We start from the raw sequence: 19,202 nt of genomic DNA on the forward strand, positions 1-19,202 counted from the left end.
GGGATTTAAAAGCTCATATTTTTCTTTACTGAGAGAAGCTGATGAAAAACTGATATAACTTTGCTTGTATTGTGTTTGCCTCTCCTCATTGGAATTCTTTTTAACCCCTTGATTACTAACCCGGTGGGGTGGGGTGGGGGGGAAGGTTTTGGTGGGATTGCTCCTACCCCTCCTGCTGCTAGGACTCTTGCATTTAGCAGGTGCGTCATGGACAGAAATGCAAAATCAACAGGCATGCAAATGCTGTGATGAGAGAAGCTTCAAAGAGCATAGAATTGTAGAGTTGGGACTACGAAATTCATCTAGTCCAATCTCATGCAATGCAGGAATCTTTTCCCCAATGGGGGGCTCAAACCCACAACCCTGAGATTAAGCGTCTCATGCTCAGTTGCAACGTTTTGCACAGGATAAAAGGAAGTGGCAGCCCTATTTCTGTGTGAAATTAATTTCACATTTATATTTGTGTGTGCTTTTTTGACATCAAAACCACGTTTCATAAAACCACTGTCTAGTGCTTTCTTGCAATGGCATTTGTATTGCTTTTTCAGATTAGGTTAATATGAATCACTGAACATCTCTCAAAGCATATTTGTGGCTTGCATTTGAAAGACCATTAATTTGAAATGAATGAAAAGTTATGTGATACAATTCTCATTTTAGCATGAGATGGTACGTTCCAAGCCATTGTTCTTATTCAAATTGCATGCCATTTATTAGAACCTTAGGACAGAACTGATGTTTAAATCAATCTTATTTAAAGCACTTTTTAATATTTCTTTCCTTCTTTGACATGTTCCCATTACATTTAGAGGATATATTTATCAGAGACGTGATACTTGGGCATTTGAGTCAATAAAGCCTATTTATAATTGCATTTATCCAAACTTTCTACAGGGGCTTTGCATGCCCTAGTCAGACAGGTGAGGTTGTAATACAGGAAGTTCAGGAATAAACCAAGATGATCAACAACCCACATAAGGTCTGGATTTAAAATAATTTTGGTCTAAATGAGGCTGAATCAATTTTCATAATAAATAATAATAATTATAATAATAATAAATATCAGCTAACTGTGCAACTTTATGTCTGTCTACTCAGAAGTACTTAGTGCCAGGTTCTGTGGGACTCCTGTGTAAGTGTCTACAGAATTGGAGTTGAAAAGCAAGTTGACGGTTTTTTTTATGGGCCAGGGTAGTCTTCGCAGATTTGCCACCTTTTGTGCTGACAGCACTTTGACGTTTCAGGACAAATACGCCCTCTGTTCAATTTCTATCACTAAGCTGGTTAAGAATACAGAAGCCATCATAACAGAAGAAAAAGGTACATCTTTACACGGAACTAAGATGGTGAGTATGCTTTAAACTGGGTTGTGGACTGAGCTAATTGATAGGTTACAAGAGCTACAGCGAAGTAATGACCGGGGGGTAGGGGTGTGGGGAGATGCTAACTGTAGAAACACAACACACTAAACAGTGTAAGGGTGGATTCACATGACCAGTTTCCCCACTGGACATGTGAAAGGACACCGTGAGGTTTTGTTCATATGTCTTATGGATTGGACTGATGCAGGTTATGAGGTGAATTAAGTGGAAAAGGAACCCGTCTGTTGTTGCTGCCATTTGAGCTTTGACTGCAGCAGCCCCAGAAATGGGAAGTTCTTGGGACATCTCTGTTGTCATTTTTTAATCAGGAATGGGGTGCTAGTGGATTTTTAATACCTGAACTAAGGAGGATAAGAGCTGGTGCCCAGAATTACCTAAAGGAGAAGGGAGGAGCCAGGCTTGGGAAATGTTGGGACAAGGGATATGGGGAAAAACTTGGCTCCTTCATTTTAATATTTTTCTGTGTAAATGGCTCTGAGGACCAAACCCTTCACCCAGAAGATACCCATGGGCTGCATTTATTCCTCTCACAGGAAAAAAAAAATCATTAGTTTTGAAGGGAGAAGTCCCTGTGGACAGCTTTTGAAAATATCCTTCACCACCAGTCCTTATATAGTGTGACAAAATCTATTCACCAGCACTAATGCCTCTCTCTACAAGTATCCTTCACAGGTGCTCAGTGTCCACAATAATCTTGCACGCCAAAACAACTGCTCTCATTCTAGGTCTGGCTAGAATCATTTTGCTGCCTGAAGGAGAGCAGCGAATGGCACTCTCCTCACATCAAGGTGCACAGTATCCAAGGCAACAGTAATAAATAACTTTGTTTGCTTCCCATTTATGACATCCCAAATCTAAGGCAACTAATCCTACTCCACCTAATGGAATGACCTAGCTGAAACAACCCTGTTATCCAAGTTGTCTTTTCCACTGACCAAAGTCAGCATACCAATGCCACAACTTTCTCCCTTAGCTTTAATTTGCATTTGCACATTGAATACACTTGTGCCACTTACTTAGGCATAGTGAGTGGGGCTTACATTTTGGCATGTAGCAATATCCACTTGTAGATCAGTTAGGAATTGCTTCCTAACCCTGAAAGATTGTTCAGTGATTTGTGTAGGTGGTAGAGGTGAAGGAATGATAGCCCCAACCTATATTGTGAGCATGTAAAACAGATCCGGGGAACCTTGGGCCCTTCAGAACTGCTGAACTACAACTCCCATCAGCTCCAGCAAGCCAATGGGCTGGGATTGCAGGAGCTGTAGTTCATCAGCATCTGGAAGGCTGACTGCTCCTCACACCTGGTACGGAGCCAGGGAGTTGGCAAGGCAGAGAAGGCACCCCTGAGAAATCACAACATATGACCTGAAACATGTGGGGAGAGATGGTTTGACTATCTACTTGCTTTCCTCAATGGTACCTCTGATATTATAGAAAAAAAGGAAACAACCTTGATTGAATAAGTGTGCATAGGGAGAAATAGGGTTAGTATATTGTTATTAAGACTTCAAATAAAGAACCCAAGGAATACACATAACCAGAATTCATAAGGAATAAATTTATTGCTGTTTAATTAACAGGGCAGTCCTACACATATCTGCTCAGAGGTAGGCCCCATTGATTTCAGTGGGACTTACTCCCAGGTAAGTGTATATCTGATTGCAACCTAAAGTTATCAACTTATTTGTTAACAAAGGGAAGCAAGGTGTGTACTAACATATTTTGTCATTATAGTTTTGCATTTTTCTTTTAAATATAACAGGAATAGACATTTTAAATTCAGCAATGACCCAAATGTTATTCCTGTCTGTCATAATATTTTTGACTATCCATTTCTTTGGCCATCTGTCATTCTGCAAATATACAAAGCCAGGTCTCTTGCAATGACAGCCTCAGTAGCACTGGGCCCTGAGAGCAATTATTCTAAATTTCTCCTTCCGTGTTCCCCAGCTAATGATACACAGAACAAAGGGAATCTATGAATATATAGATTTCCTCAAGCAATTGGAGACACAAAAAGTTGCATGAATAGGCTCATGCACATCCTCATCCAGACCTATGAGAGAATTATATCACATGCTTGATTTAACAGCTGTTTTAGAATCTCACTGTTTAAGTCAGCAACAATACAGCAACCTCTTGCATTTTAGAGTACCACTAAAGGCAACCTCCCTAGTGTCTCAGCATGCAAACCAATTCCACAAATTGGCAAAGCAGGTGCAAGTTAGATTACAACCTATTTTGTCCCAATCAGCAGTTTAAAATAAATTTAAACCCAAGTGTTCTGGGTTAATGAATTGCAGCCTAGATGTTAAAGCTACATTTCAGTATACCTTACAAACATCATTTTGATGCTGAATAAGGGCACTTTAGGGAGTGAAAGCAATTTTATTTCATTTGAAATCAACAAAATCTGTGTGGCATTTTTACAATTAAACAAGGATAAGTAGAGGCAGGCTGTAAAGAGATTAAGAGCACTTACATCGCTGGAAGAAATTACACAGATGTAGCAAACCATAAAGGTGAGATATCAAAACAATCCTCAACTGTATTAAACAATGTGATCATAATAACAGACATTTGAGCACTACTGATCTTTTTTTAAAAAAAATGTGTAGCTTTTAATTTTTCTGTGACCAGAATATAAAACCATTAACTTTGTTTTGCTGCTTTATTCCATGCCACATACTGTTTCTGTTTAGATATTGTGCAGAGGCTGCACAGCTATGCCACACTTGCTTGTGTAGCAAATATCTTAAAAGCATGCAAATGTATTAAAAGGTACATACATGCTCATGTAACATGCATTTAAGACTTTACATTTGGAATTACAGTTCCTTTTCCTACACTGTTTTATTTGGTAAAATAAGGTAATATCCCCTTTTTGATTAATACATATATGATCCATAACTCGATATAGTCACTCAGTCGAGTAACTTAAATAAGATCAGTTTGAAGAATTTTGATTTAATTTGATCTAATTTCATTGCATCTATTTGGATTAAATTAGTTAAAATCTAAGCACATTTACTGATTTAGTCTCTGATTGTCAGTTTTGTTCCATTATCATTTTTGGTGTGGTAAATGCCACAATTACTGGTAGGTTCAGTGTGATGTTTCTATTAGCAGTCACTGAGCTGTCCCCATTAATCAGTACCAAATAAGTGGCAATAAGAATTTATGTACTTTCTTTATATCCGCCTCTCCTCCAATGAATTCAACACTGTACAAATGGTTCTCTCTTTTCTTTTCTCCTTGCAGCAACATTGTGAGGTAGGTGAGGCTGAAAGTATTGACTGGCCCAAGGTCATCCGGTGAACCCTATGGGTGAGTGGAGATTTGTTCCTGGGTATCCAAAGCCCTAGAATGACACTCTGTCTACTAGGCTGCCTTCTGTATTGTCTAACTCTATTAAAACAAAGAACATTACTGCAAGTTTATAGATGATGCTGTCACATGAAGGTTTGGATTTGTTATCACAGGCAGGCAAGCAAATTGCGTTGCCAGCAAATTGCTTTATCTTGCTGTTGCCATTTATTGACAAATATGGTTTGAATTTAAAGGGTACAGAGTGTGTAAATATACTGCTTGCATATTCTTATTTATTTGTCTGTTACATTAGAAATCATCTTAGAAAGTATTTTTGTACAAAATGTCCACTATTTTAAAATGACATTCTACTTATTCAGGTCAGAAGGATCAATATTGGGTACTGAGTTTGAATTAAGATGAAGGATCTAATTCCTTAGTTCAGATTAAATTGAGTCAAAACTGAATGCGCCTACAATTTCAGTAGCAGGCAGCACTAATAAAAAGCTTATAAGGTTTATGCTTGTGTTATGTAGTATTTGGAGGCTGGATGTGACAGAGTAATAAACACACTTAAGACATTTCATTTTCCTGTTTGCAACCCCCACCTGCAACTACTATATCTTATTATTGTCTAATATTTTTGGCATTAACTTAATTCCAGTTGAATTTAATTACAAAGTTAATGAGTGCCAATGAAGATTATACATCACCTAGTTCAGTGCAATTAAAATAAACCATGCAATATTATTTATGGATTAAATTAAATAATTATTTAAGACATAAAGCACTGCAGTGTAAACAGGCACCCTTGTGTATGCAGCCTCTCTTTTTATCATAAATACTAATAACTTATTTCTTCATTATTAAGCCTACTTAACTTACTACTGTACTGGAACTGAGATGCTTGTATATAATAAGAGTTAAAAACATATCAAATCTATGATTTCTCAAAAAAGGCGACTTTCTCTTCAGATTGTTTATCCTCTCCAAGTGTTTGTGCAAATAAATAAGAAAGTCAAAGGGAGATGATTCAAGCTCAGTTTTCCTTAGATGTCCTGAATCGCACATTTGTCTTGCACCAAACAATACCTTACCTACCTTGTGGAACCACAATCTGAATACCACATTGGGGTCCCCTGTTTGCTTGCTGTGTCTGATACAGGAGCTGAATCTATGTGTCAGGAAGGTTCATCGGATATGCAAAACATGGGCTTTAACCTGACAGACCTTTTCCTAATAGTGCCCCGAGGTGACAAGGAGATGCTGTCCAGGATGCTCTGGTTTTCCTCCAGATGCCTGGCAGTGCAGCTTGGGGTGGGCACCTTCACAGTGTTGCCAAACTTGGAGTAGTCTACCGAGTACTGCCCATCCTCTTCGGTCACTATGGGCACAAACCTTTGTCCCCAGAGGATCTCGTCGGCCAAGTAGGACGTCCTGGCTTGAGTGGTGATGCCGGTGGTTTCCACCACCCCTTCTAGGATGACGATGACTTCCAGATCCTCGTGGTGGTGGAGGTTGTCCGGGGCCACGTCGTACAGAGGGCTGTTCCTGTCGATCACGTGGCAGATGATGAGCGGGGAGACCAGGAAGATGCTGTTGCCCCCTACCGGGTTCTCCATCTGGATGTCGATCTGGTGGAGGGGCACCACCTCCCCCTCGGGGCTGGCCGTCTTCCGCACCACCTGCATGCGGATGGTGGCGCTGATGATCATGCTCTTGCGCAGATCGCCCACGCGCAGCATGAAGCAGAGCTTGCCCTGGCGGAGCGCGATCACGGCGTGCTTGCTGAAGATGAGCGTCTCGGCGCGCCGGTGCGCCTGGGCTGTCTTCATGAAGATGCAGCCCAGCATGATGGCGTTGATCACCAGGCCCACGATGTTCTGCACGATGAGGATGAGGATGGCGGCGGGGCACTCCTCGGTCATCATGCGCCCGCCGAAGCCGATGGTCACCTGCACCTCGATGGAGAAGAGGAAGGCCGAGGTGAAGGAGCGGATGTCGGTCACGCAGGGCACGAAGTCTCCCGCCCCCCCGTCGCCCGGCTGCAGGTGGAGCTGGCGGGTGCTCTGGTCGAGGTCCCCGTGCGCGAAGGCGATGAGCCACCAGACCATGGCGAAGAGCAGCCAGCTGCACAGGAAGGACATGGTGAAGATGAGGAGCGTGTGGGACCACTTGAGGTCCACCAGCGTGGTGAAGACGTCCTGCAGGAAGCGGCCCTGCTCGCGGATGTTCTTGTGGGCCACATTGCACGCGCCGTTCTTGCCCACGAAGCGGGCCCTCCTCTCCCGGGCGCGGTAGCGGGACGGATCCGGGACATCCTCGGCCAGCCGGGTCAGAACATACTCCTCCGGGATGATGCCCTTCCGGGACAGCATGGCTGGCCTGCGCTCTCCTCCTACAGCCCCCGGCCCGTGGCTGCTGCGGGGACGCTGTCGGAGGGAGCCATCGCCGCTGCTGCTCCTGCTGCTGCTGTGCCTCCTTCGCCGCCCCTCCGCCTGCCCTGGCCGACTCCTCTTCCCCGCCCGCCTCTGCAAGCCCGACGCGCTCCCCCAGCTGCGCACGCCAATCACAGCCCTCGCCGGCTTTTGCAAAGGCGGCGGCTTTCCGCCGCTCGCTCTCGCAGCCAACCAGCCCGCCGCAAGCCGGGATCGCCTGCCTGCCTTGAGCTGCCGGCTTTGGAGAAGCCGGCGGCAGTGGAGGAGGCGCGTTCAGAGGCAAATCCGCTGGCGGCGGCGCTTGGGAACCTGACTCTCCGGAACGCTCGCCAGGGGGCGCTGTCGCGCAAGGGAGACCCATTATGGTGGGAGGGCTGCGCAGTCACAAGAAGACCCGAAGGAACAGGGCGCGCAAAAGGGATCATAGGGTCACGGGGTTGCACGGGAACTGGGCGCTCACCTAGGCAAGGCCCTGGCACAGCAGCTAACTGCTTTGCAAGAGAAAGGTCCCACGTCCGGTCCCTGGCGTCTCCAGGTGTGGCTGGGGAGTCTCCTGGCTGTAACCCTTAAGAGCTGCTGCCAACCAGTGTAGACATTACTGAGATAGTTAGGCCGTTGCTTTGACGTGGTACAAGGCAGCTTCTTATGTTCCATCATCATCATCATCATCATCATCATCATAGAAGAAGAAGTTATTTATACCCCGCCCATCTGGCTGGGTTTCTCCAGCCACTCTGGGTGGCTTCCAACAGAATATTAAAATACGATAATCTATTAAACATTAAAAGCTTCCCTAAGCTTCCCTAAACCAGGCCCTTGCTTGGTGCAGAAGCAGTGAATCTTTGAAGACCACTGTCTTCCTCCCCTTAACCTTGTCTTTCCCAGGTGAAACATCCCCATCCTCCTAGCTGCCATGATGGATGGACGGGGAGGAGGGATCAAGTGTTCATATGCAAAGAGCCCTAGAACTCTTGCTCAGTGCACCTGCTCAGATAAGCTGCTTCTTTTATTTATCAATACCAGCCACTCACTGCAGTGCAGAATAGAGAGGAAGTCTGGAGCAATTTCTCTCTAATGTAACAATATTTAGGGCTTTTTATTTTGAGAAATGGTGAGTAAGTGGTATATGAGATTAGACATGGCATGGATAGAGTTGTAATACAGTGGTACCTCTGGTTACAAACTTAATGTGTTCTGGAGGTCTGTTCTTAACCCGAAACTGTTCTTAACCTGAGGTGCACTTTCGCTAATGGGGCCTCCTGTCACGCTGCTGCTGCACAATTTCTGTTCTCATCCTGGGACAAAGTTCTCAACCCGAGGTACTATTTCCGTAACCTGAAGTGTTTGTAACCTGAGGTATCACTGTACTCAGGGCAGTCCAATGAAGCTGAATGTTGGAAGAGCCAGGAGACAAGATAAAAAGTTTTTTTCACACAGCACATAGTTAAATTACAGGCTTCACTTCCACTAGGTGTAGTGACGGCCACCAACTTGGATGTCTTAAAAGAGGATTAGACAAGGTCAGCAAGAGTGAGGCCATCAACTCAGCTGTACAGCTGATCACTTCAGAGGTGACCTCAGCCCTGCTTTCTTCAGGGATCAACCACGCAATTGATTCTTCATAGGGAACTCAGTCATGTAGCAAATCCAGCTGTGTCACCTGTCCCACAACTGATGTCACATATAACTTCAGGTGTGTGGGGCAGGTGCATGTGGTGTTGGGGCAAATTTGGGCTGTGGGCTGGAGGCTCCTCACCCATGACCTATACAGTGGAGGAGTGCCTACCCCTTTCTAGTGTATCACCCGGAGGAAGAATGCACACAGATTAATGTGGAAAGGGAGGTGGTGGCATAATTGCTTACTTGTTGGTGCTCTCTTATTCCATTTGGTCTCAGAAGCAGTGGGAATGAACTTCATTAAAATGAACATTAGAGGAGGGTGTGTGTGTGTGTGTGTGTGTGCGTGCGCGTGCCTGCCTTTATGCATCAGTCTCTTGATGTGCAAATGCTAGTTTCCTTGTTTAACAAATGTTACAGTTCCCATTATCACTGGTAATTGGTTTGCCCAAGCTCTCCACAACTGTTTCCTGAACAGAAGATCTGGGTAAAGTTCAAGAGCTTTCTCTGGCTACTTGATTATTTTTAGTGTCCTTGGGACTGCTGAGCTGCTTAAGTGTTCAGGCACTTCTTTTCATCTTTCACTGAAGGGATATTTTAAGATTATATACCAAGCACACAGGTATACTCCAAGTAAGGTAAAAACAGTTAATATTAGACATATCCATTGAAGTACTTTGCAGGGCATTAAAAAGCACCCTCCCAAAGGGAGGTGTAAAATAGTATTTAATTGCATATGGGGTTGTCTTTATGCATAAATCTTCTGTTATAAATTTGTGCAGTGTTCTGTTACCTGTGGTAATTTAGAATTTATTAGAATTAACATCACCACCTGTGCAGGTACATAAGTACTCGGCCTTATTTTACTATAGAATATTTATTTTTGAGAGTGCATCAGACCTACTTTCAACAGCTTACATTTTTTAAAATGTTATAATATAGTAAACTGTGATTTAGCACTGAAGCAACAGACTTTCATTGCTGTATCTCCTAGAAGAATTTATATTATTGGAGGTTGTTTGGCCTTTTAGAAGTTTGTTGGTTCTTGCACAATATTAATAGTCTGCAATATATATAATCTAGCAGGGTATACATATTGGGTTTTGCCTTCAGCTAACCTAGACAACATCTTAAAAAGTAGAGACATCACCTTGCCAACAAAGGTCCGTATAGTAAAAGCTATGGTTTTCCCAGTAGTGATGTATGGAAGTGAGAGCTGGACCATAAAGAAGGCTGATCGCCGAAGAATTGATGCTTTTGAATTATGGTGCTGGAGGAGACTCTTGAGAGTCCCATGGACTGCAAGAAGATCAAACGTATCCATTCTTAAGGAAATCAGCCCTGAGTGCTCACTGGAAGGACAGATCGTGAAGCTGAGGCTCCAATACTTTGGCCACCTCATGAGAAGAGAAGACTCCCTGGAAAAGACCCTGATGTTGGGAAAGATGGAGGGCACAAGGAGAAGGGGACGACAGAGGATGAGATGGTTGGATGGTGTTCTTGAAGCTACCAGCATGAATTTGATCAAACTGCGGGAGGCAGTGGAGGACAGAAGTGCCTGGCGTGCTCTGGTCCATGGGGTCACGAAGAGTCAGACACGACTAAACGACTAAACAAGTTTTACTCAGGTCCAGTAATTTCATTGGGTTTACTGTGAGCCATAAATGTTGAATGCTACTCAATTGTTTTTTTTAGTCATTAACACATCATTAACTTATTTTAGATTATATAAGTGCTTAGATCTTGATGAAATTAATTGTGGTCATAATCTTCTGGGACAGTATTTTCAAAATATTACATAGGTTGTTCAGTATGAACTAATTGGAGGGTGAGGTTAGGATGAAGGTAATTCTTCCTAAGAATTTGCTTTGTAATGCTTCATTTTGTCAGTTTCAAACAGGGTTTTGTTTTGTTTTTTGCTTTGATCAGCACAAGAGCATAAATCTTAGCTTTGTGGAGGATCAGCATGGTTGATTCAGATATTGGAGCAGATGGGCACACACTGCAGGGGAAGCTATCATCCCAGTGCCCTGTGGTTCTTGCTCAGAGGGGGTGTCATTGATGTTACTTTTATTGCTTCTTTCAGCCTCTCTGCACAGTTGATTTTCAGTGCCTGTGTATGAAATACTAATTTGTTGTGTAGTGTCCCGCATGATTTTCCTCAAGGTTGTATTTATGTTACAGAGATAGTTCAGATCCCCAACACTGGTTATAATATATTTTGTACCTGGGAAATTGTTAATACTTCCCCTCCACCCCTGAACAGTACTACACCCATTGATTGATGGATTAATTGAAACACTTTTCAGTGTGACATTGAACATGTAGTTGGAAAACATGCTCATCCATGCCATCCCGACTCCTGATCTGCATGTGGTCAATGAAACAGGTGCATAAATCATATGAGTGTACAAGACAGGGTTCCTAGGAGTTGTCTCCTATGATTGTGAGGCTGTTTTCATTTTTATAGTGTTTTCCATTGTCCACTTAACCTGTGTTGCATATCTGTATGACAGGGTCACATAAGGACATGTTGTTGATACAGTTATGAAATCTCCCTTTTGAATTACCTGTTCCTGCTTAGGGATAAGAAAATGATGGTTGGATATGGTATTATCTGAAATGATAACTTTCAGATAAGGGGTGGGTTTGTTCCTTTATTTAAAAGCCTCATTGTTTAAACTTAATTTTGTACCTTAGTGGTTCTTGTAATAGTTTGATCCACTGTGACACAGCTTTGGTATAAATCAGGTTAAATAAACAAAAACAAGCAATAATTACTAAAAAATGACTGGCAGAATCCGCGACCTGGGAGAGGAAGCAGTGGAAGAGGATTGGAAGAAATTCAAGGACTATTTACAAAAACATTGTAAATTGTATGAGTGTTAAGATGATGCAAGAGTAAAAATAAATGTGGCATCAGTAAGTTAGTTGATAAGAATTTGAGAATAGGTGAAATTTGAGAAAAAGTTAATTTTTTGGTTAATATTATGCCTAATTAAGTATTCAAGCTTTTGGAAAATAAACTTAAATTTAGAGACATAATATGGGGAAAATATAAATAAGAAATTGAAACAAGGTGATAATTTGCTGTTTAGAATTTTACAAACCTGGAAAGCAGGAACGGAAGATGTGAGGAAGTCGAAAAGTGAGGAAAGTATGAACATTAAGAATTTGGATTTGATGTTACAATTTTGTTTTTTGTTTTTTTCCTCTTTTTTGTATGTCCTTTTCTTGTTACATCTTTTTTGTTTGTTTATTGTATTGTTGGGGGTGGGATTATATGTGTTGGGTGATAAATGTAAAAAACCTTGAATAAATATTTGTTAAAAAAAATAATTACTAAAAAAAATGACTGCTTGAAGAAATTCACAGAGCAGGACAATGTATTCATACTTAAAAGGTAAACCATTTTTGGTCCCGACCCCCATCTCCCCAGAATGAAGAGACTCAGCCCTATATTATTAAATTGCTTTTTATTTACAGGTAATTTACTGAATTATAAAATGGATAATAAAATTGCACTTGCAAATATTTAATTTATTTATATTTACTTGTCCGCTTGGACAAAAGAAGCAAACACACTATCTTCTTGTTCCAGAAGAACCTCTGGTTTGTCATATTCCAGAATAACTCCTCTCTTCATTACAATAACCATATCTGCATTAAGAATGGTGTGTACCCGGTGCTACAAAAAATAATAATGAAATAGATAGGATGAGAATTATAATTATATATGTAACCATCTGTGATAGATATACTTTTAGTTTATTATAAAATACAAGTATGAGAAAAAAATGATTCAGTTCTGCCAAAAACCTCTTAGCTCATTGGAATGTAATTAGCACTTCATTGATCAAGGCAGCCACAAAGCTTCTTTTTGGACTGGCTCTCCATTTGTTTTCAGGCACAATTTGTGCTGGTTTTTACCTTAAAAGCCCTAACTAATAGGGAGCCAGAATGTCTATAGGACTGCTTCCTGTCATATGAACCAATCTTGCCACCCACAAAGGCATAGTTACTCTAGAAGCAACAAAGTTCTGTTGTGGAACTCTCTTGCTAAAGAGTTTCAGTTGGCTCCCTCTCTTTTAAGCTTTAGGTGAAATGTGACTTGATCTCTCTCTCTTTTAAAATCTACTTCTTAACTTGGTTCGAAGCATCTCTCCCTTGTTGATTTTGCTAATTTGATTTATTTATTCTGCTCTTTATTGTATTTTAATTGTTTCATAGTCACAACGTGAGGGAATGAATTAAAAGAATCCTTCATTTTTAGAAGGTTCTGTATTTTTAGGAGCTTCTTAGCCCTCTTTGTGCTCAACATCCTCTGTCCCCTTTCTGTACTGATAGAAGTTGTTCAGCATACCGTATACACCTTGGTATGGTCACCCCCCCTCCTCCAAGCCATGGCGGAAAGTGATTATTATTATTATTTTTAAAACTCTTATCCACAGAAATAATGCTCTCCAAGCCTGCAATTTCAGAATGCCATCTGCTGAAATAGTTAATAGATAATAGCAGGTCATGATCAGTGGGTTCTATGCAGTTTTCCCAGAGGGTGCTCCCAGTTCATGCTAGCTGAGAAACAGAAAAACCACAAGCAAGACATCTGGGAACTGCTGCTGGGAAAGAGCTTTGTAGAAATCCCCAGGCAAGAATCTCTTCTGGGCAGTCCCCAGGATCACAGCTGACTATTTTCATTTTGGTTTGTTGCAAAGAGTTTCCCTGAATTAAAACAAAAACATCTTATGGCTATAAACACATTGTAACTGAGCCCCCTGAAATGTTAAAAATAATATTTTACTGGCAACATTTTATTTTGTTAGGGGAGGAAGAATTGTCTTGATTCAGATGTGAGAAACATAATATAATTGATTGAAAATTAAAGGAAATTTCTCATTTTAGAAGCAAGAGCTGATGATAATGTTACAGGTGTATTAAAAATGTATAACACATTCAAAAAAAGCATCTCAGCAGCAAAATACAATACTTACTGCAATTGTCACCACCGTTCGATCAGCAAATGCAGTCATTACAACCTTCTGAAGAATATTTTCCTACATAAGCCGATGAACAAATATTTTAGTTAATTCAGAAACATGCATAAACAGAAACATTGTGTGAAAACTACCTAGTTAAAAAAACAAAGAAATTAACAATTTTGCTTCCTTTTCAGGGACATGTCATTTGTAAACTTACAGTTGCCATGTCAATTGATGCTGTGGCTTCGTCCATAATGAAGATACTTGTCTTCCGTACAAAGGCCCTAGCCAAGCAGAACAGTTGCCTTTGCCCCAGGCTGAAGTTTTCTCCACCTTCTGTGACAATGGCATCTGATTGGAATAAAATTAATATTTAGAGGAAACCTGTGAAAATATACGGGTTCCAGTGACAACGTGCCTTAAGAGCCAACAGTAATTGTTGAGGTAGTGGGAGAGCAGCACCTTTGGACCTGCACCTCACCAGTCTTATGACTTTTCTTTGTGTACTGTTTTCTCTTTAGACAGATGGCCTTTCTCTACGAGCCCCATGATCAGGCAGAGGAAATAGCAGGAAAGAACTTGAGAGGAAGAAATGGTAAGAAGAAAAACAAAGTAGTGCTTCAAAAACAAACAGTGAAGAGCGGGAAAGAAGCCAAATGCAGAGAGAGAAGGAACTAGGGTGGAGTCTCCTCTGCTTATCTAAGTCTTTACAGCTGCATCATGTGAGCCTACCTGTCATGGCGGTGGGTGGAGACAAGCTATCTCTGAGTGCCTCCTTCCCCCTAAACCAGCCTTTCTCAACCTGTGGGGCCCCAGATGTTGTTGCACTACAACTCCCATCACCCCTAGCTAGCAAGGCCAGAGTTCAGGGATGATGGGAGTTGTAGTCCAACAACATCTGGGGACCCACAGGTTGAGGAATCGCTGCAACACAGAGGTGGAGTGTGGGAGCCCAAGGCTTCATTCAGGCTCGTGCGTAACTTCTGACCAGGTCTCCCCATTTAGTCTGTGAGGCCACTATGGTCAAGCCATGCCCACCTGCCTTCACCTGGTTCAGATTGCCAGCACTTGTGTCTTGGGTCTTGCAGAGTGCTTTGTGGGCTGCGCATTTGTTCATACAGTTTAATGCAAAACAGGGTCATCTGACATCATTGTGATGTCAAGTGATTGTCAGGGCAGCCCCACCCACATGCTAAATGTGGTCCATGGGGTGTGAGAGAGATCACAATATGGCCCACTGGGTGGTTCCAGTTCCCACCCCTGCGCTAGACCATGGATTTAATGTTACATGTGAACCAGTTCATTTTAAGTCTTTCCTGGTATCTTCTTGAAGTGCTGAAGAAATGCTGAAAACCAGTTTGACCAAGATCAATGCAGGACAGAAAAAATAAATGCATCACGTATAATGTATTTTCTACAATTTCACTTCCAATAAAGGTATACTATACAGCTTAACTTCAACTAACAATATTTTTAATGCTGGATTTCCTCAGAGGTAAAGGAGTTATTACCTAGCCCACCAGGTAAAGCTTTCACCACATGCTTCAGTTGTGCTATTTCCAAAGCTTCCCACAGCATGCTGTCTGTGCATTTCTTTTCTGGATCCAGGTTAAATCTGTGAAAAAAGAAAAGCAACTAAATGGCATCAAGCCGTTTAGCTTTTTTGACACCTGAGGTAAGCAGCCACATGTAATGATTGCCTTGGTATCTTATGCACTTTGAAGAACAGGGCACAAAATATTGCCAGTCTGGCAAGAGAACAATGGGTGGGGTTTTTTGTTTTGTTTTTACTATGACTATGTCCCATGGACTGCAAGAAGATAAAACCTATCCATTCTTAAGGAAATCAGCCCTGAGTGCTCACTAGAAGGACAGATCCTGAAGCTGAGGCTCCAGTACTTTGGCCACCTCATGAGAAGAGAAGACTCCCTGGAAAAGACCCTGATGTTGGGAAAGATGGAGGGCACAAGGAGAAGGGGACAGAGGACGAGATGGTTGGACAGTGTTCTTGAAGCTACCAGCATGAGTTTGACCAAACTGCGGGAGGCAGTGGAAGACAGGAGTGCCTGGCGTGCTCTGGTCCATGGGGTCATGAAGAGTCGGACATGACTAAACAATAACAACATACATACTGTACATGCCTTGCAGTAACCCAAGTAACAAAAAACATTGGGAAAGGTTAAGTAGACCACCATGTGTTATAAATCATTTGTGCTGTTTTCAGGTAAACACAGCAAGTAATTAGCCACATATTTTCATGTTAAAATGCAGCAGTATAGCATAACATACTGAAAGAATGGGATGGAGGGATCCATCTAGAAATACTGCAATTGTCTTTTCTGCAATTCCTTTTCAGTGAGTTGTGATTTTTGGACCCAGGGAGGATCCAAAACAACAATGCATTGAACCATTATTATTATTATCTAGGCTCCTTTTCTTATAGAAGACATTCCTCTTTGCCTTTTGAGAGATGGAACAGCAAGTCCCAGCAGCAGCCAGCAGTGATTTTGCAACAGCAATCCATGCAAATTGCAAACAGTGACAGATAGTGCAGGCCATAATCACGAACGTGCCTAATTACTTACATGATGATTATAACACTTACCGTATTGTTCCGCTGAACAAAATGGGGTCTTGGAGAATGATTGACAACCTGGATCTCAGTGTTTGTAAGGGAAGCTTGGCAATGTCTATGCCATCTATAATGATCCTTCCTGTGGGTGGTTTGTAAAAAATGAATGGTGTTCATATGCTTCATCACATGGCTTGTTTTTCTAGCTGTATCTCACAGGCACTCAGCCAGAAAGCAATATACCTCATTCACCTCACTCAGGATGTCACTATAGGTACAGCAGCTTAAACCCTCCTTACTTCACTGTAGGTAAATGGATATATAGGATTTGAAATTTAGGCACCCAGGTTATAATGCCTACATCTAAATGAAATAAATGGCTGTTATGTATCTGGATGCAAGCTGCAGTTAACCTATGGAATTGCTCTCCTCTTCTAAAGCCATATAAGTTGATGGACAAAAAAGCCATAGAGGAGAGGGCTACCAGTGGCTACCAGTCATGATGTCAGTGCTCTGTCTCCATGGTTGGAGACAGTATGGAAACCACAGGCTAAAAAAATGCTATTGTGTCCGGGTCCTGCTTGCAGGTTTTCCACTGTCATCTAGTTGGTCACTATGAGAACAGAATGCTGGACTTGATGGGCCATTGGCCTAATCCAGCAGGTTATTCTCATGTTCTTATATTCTTAATTACATCACTTAGCCAGAAAAGACTTGGATTCTCATCATGAATAAGGCCATATGGTTTGCTTCCTGCTTCCTGTGCATGTAAAAATTTGACCTCAGAGTATGGGAGTTGAGCTCTTCCTAGTGGTTGAAGGCAAAATCATTGCCCCCTCCTTTGGAATCCTCAAGTTCTAAAGGAGAGAGAGGCTTTGAAAGTTCTAGCTGGAGCAGGGCTTTTGCTTTCAACCTCTAGATGGAGCTCAACTCACACTCTGAGGTAATCTTTACATACACAGATAATAATCTGCAATCTTTTCAAATATTACAATCGCCTGCAGTAAATTGAATTTTTTTTACCACTGACATCAGTAAAAACAGCTATATTTAACAGTACAAGCATGCTAAAACGTAAGTTACCATGCAGAAAGTAAACTTTTTACCAGTAAGTCTGTATAAAAAAAAAAAAAGGGGGGGGGGATCACCACCTTGCTCTGCTGTATTATGTCGGAGATAGCAAACAGCCAAGTCAAATAGTATTTTATGTCAACTTGGGAGATGGGTGTGGCAGGGACTGGAAAAGGAGATGTGCTCTCCTCTTTGAAATGTAGCCAGGAAGATCACAGATACAAATGAAACTAATAGTAACTCATCCTGATGTGTACAAATGTAGCTTTACCTTCAAAGGTGTCAACCATCCTGAAAAAGGCAAGAGAAAAGGATGATTTTCCACTGCCTGTTCGGCCACATATGCCAATCTGCAAATCATAAATAAACCAGTTTTATAAGGGGAATAGCAAAGAAAATATTAATTCAGTAGAATGGGAAACACAGGTACAGAGTGATTGCCACAAGCACTAGTAAGTAATGCTAACATGCGAATGGCAAACTAGAAGAGGGTTTTTTTGTTGATTTTTTTGAGAAGACAGATAATTTATGACCAGCTTGGGGTACAGTTACATTACTAGCAGTGCTTATTGCTCCATAAGCTGAGTTGGATCCAGAGTTGTGCTCAGTGGAATTCTGCTCATGCTTGACATAAATGGGCAGAGTAGCATTTTTCACTGATTCTTCCTTTTCCCTGCAGCCCCCTGAAAACTTCCATAGGGTTGGGGTAGACTCCAGAACAGTGGGAGGCAGCAGTAGAGGCTGCAAGAGGAATTGGCCAAAATCATTACCCTACACCTCCAGTTTGCATCCAATTCAGTGTGTCTGTGTGTGAGAGGGATCTTGCTTTGCAGGATGCATCCACTTAATGACTTTAGAAAAAAGGATAGATCTAAAAACTTTGAAAACAGGGATACTGAAGCTATTTCTCATCATTTCAAGCCTCCCATATTTAAAGTTTCAATTTCTTATGCCCACGATGGCGGCAGGGTGCAGGGGTGGGAAGGTTACAAATTTGACTCAGAGATTTGACTTTATAAACCCTTTTTATGAAACTGTGTGTATTTCTACTGGGTATCAGATCTCCTTGTATAATACCATTGGCTTGGAAGATGTACGCATGACTTTACAACTGCAATCCTACGCAAGGTTACCTGAGAGCATGCTTTACTGATCTCAGTGAGATTTACTTCAGTGTAAACACACTTAGGATCCAGCTGCCAAAGTGTAAATATAGAAAACATGTACATGAACATCAAAACAATGGTTTTTTTTTTGGGGGGGGGAGGGAAGAGATTACAGTGGTACCTCGGGTTAAGTACTTAATTCGTTCCAGTGGTCCATTTTTAACCTGAAACTGTACTTAACCTGAAGCACCACTTTAGCTAATGGGGCCTCCCGCTGCCGCCGTGCCACTGGATCATGATTTCTGTTCTCATCCTGAAACAAAGTTCTTAACCCGAGGTACTATTTCCGGGCTAGCGGAGTCTGTAACCTGAAGTGTATATGTAACCTGAAGCATATGTAACCCGAGGTACCACTGTATATTGTTTCATCTTGTTTAAAATAGGGACGATATTCTGGAATAAATAAGAAATGGTTCTGCTCTCAGCAGTATAGTTTTCATGGGTTTTTGACAGCTAAAGTCATTACTCTGAGTGATCATTTGTATTACCTTTTGCCCAGGAGAGATGTGGGCACTGACATGCTTTAGCACAGGCTTCAGAGTACTGTCATAGCGAACACACAGATTCTGTATCTGAATCTCACCATGGTCAGGCCAGTTCTGAGGAATTTGTGCTGGGGCTGCAATCAAAACAAAAATAATATGTGGAAAACTGGTTTGCTAAAA

General features: G+C 41.8%; 2 protein-coding genes across 10 annotated transcripts in view; both read right to left on the reverse strand.

Annotated features, from left to right (window-relative positions):
* Nucleotides 1-7,422, reverse strand: part of KCNJ11 (potassium inwardly rectifying channel subfamily J member 11) — an 11,078-nt gene extending 3,656 nt beyond the window's left edge. For 2 of the 4 annotated variants that reach the window (XM_077930995.1, XM_077930989.1), the window contains exon 1: nt 5,925-7,422. In XM_077930995.1, coding sequence (XP_077787121.1) covers nt 5,925-7,072 — 1,148 coding nt within the window. In that variant the 5' untranslated portion in view covers nt 7,073-7,422. Of the gene's footprint in view, nt 1-5,795 lie in introns of all 4 variants that reach the window. The other 2 variants (XM_077931000.1, XM_077931006.1) reach the window with 1 other exon arrangement.
* Nucleotides 7,423-12,208: 4,786 nt separating this feature from the next.
* ABCC8 (ATP binding cassette subfamily C member 8) overlaps nt 12,209-19,202 on the reverse strand; it is a 57,650-nt gene continuing 50,656 nt past the window's right edge. For all 6 annotated transcript variants that reach the window (XM_028732671.2, XM_028732663.2, XM_028732653.2 and 3 more), the window contains 7 exons: nt 19,026-19,156; nt 17,643-17,721; nt 16,334-16,442; nt 15,240-15,343; nt 13,946-14,079; nt 13,741-13,803; nt 12,209-12,437 (listed from right to left, as the gene is read on the reverse strand). In XM_028732671.2, coding sequence (XP_028588504.2) covers nt 12,300-12,437; nt 13,741-13,803; nt 13,946-14,079; nt 15,240-15,343; nt 16,334-16,442; nt 17,643-17,721; nt 19,026-19,156 — 758 coding nt within the window. In that variant the 3' untranslated portion in view covers nt 12,209-12,299. The remainder of the gene's footprint in view (nt 12,438-13,740; nt 13,804-13,945; nt 14,080-15,239; nt 15,344-16,333; nt 16,443-17,642; nt 17,722-19,025; nt 19,157-19,202) is intronic.

Source organism: Podarcis muralis, chromosome 1, assembly GCF_964188315.1.
Source record: "Podarcis muralis chromosome 1, rPodMur119.hap1.1, whole genome shotgun sequence".
Classification (NCBI taxonomy): Eukaryota; Metazoa; Chordata; class Lepidosauria; order Squamata; family Lacertidae; genus Podarcis; species Podarcis muralis.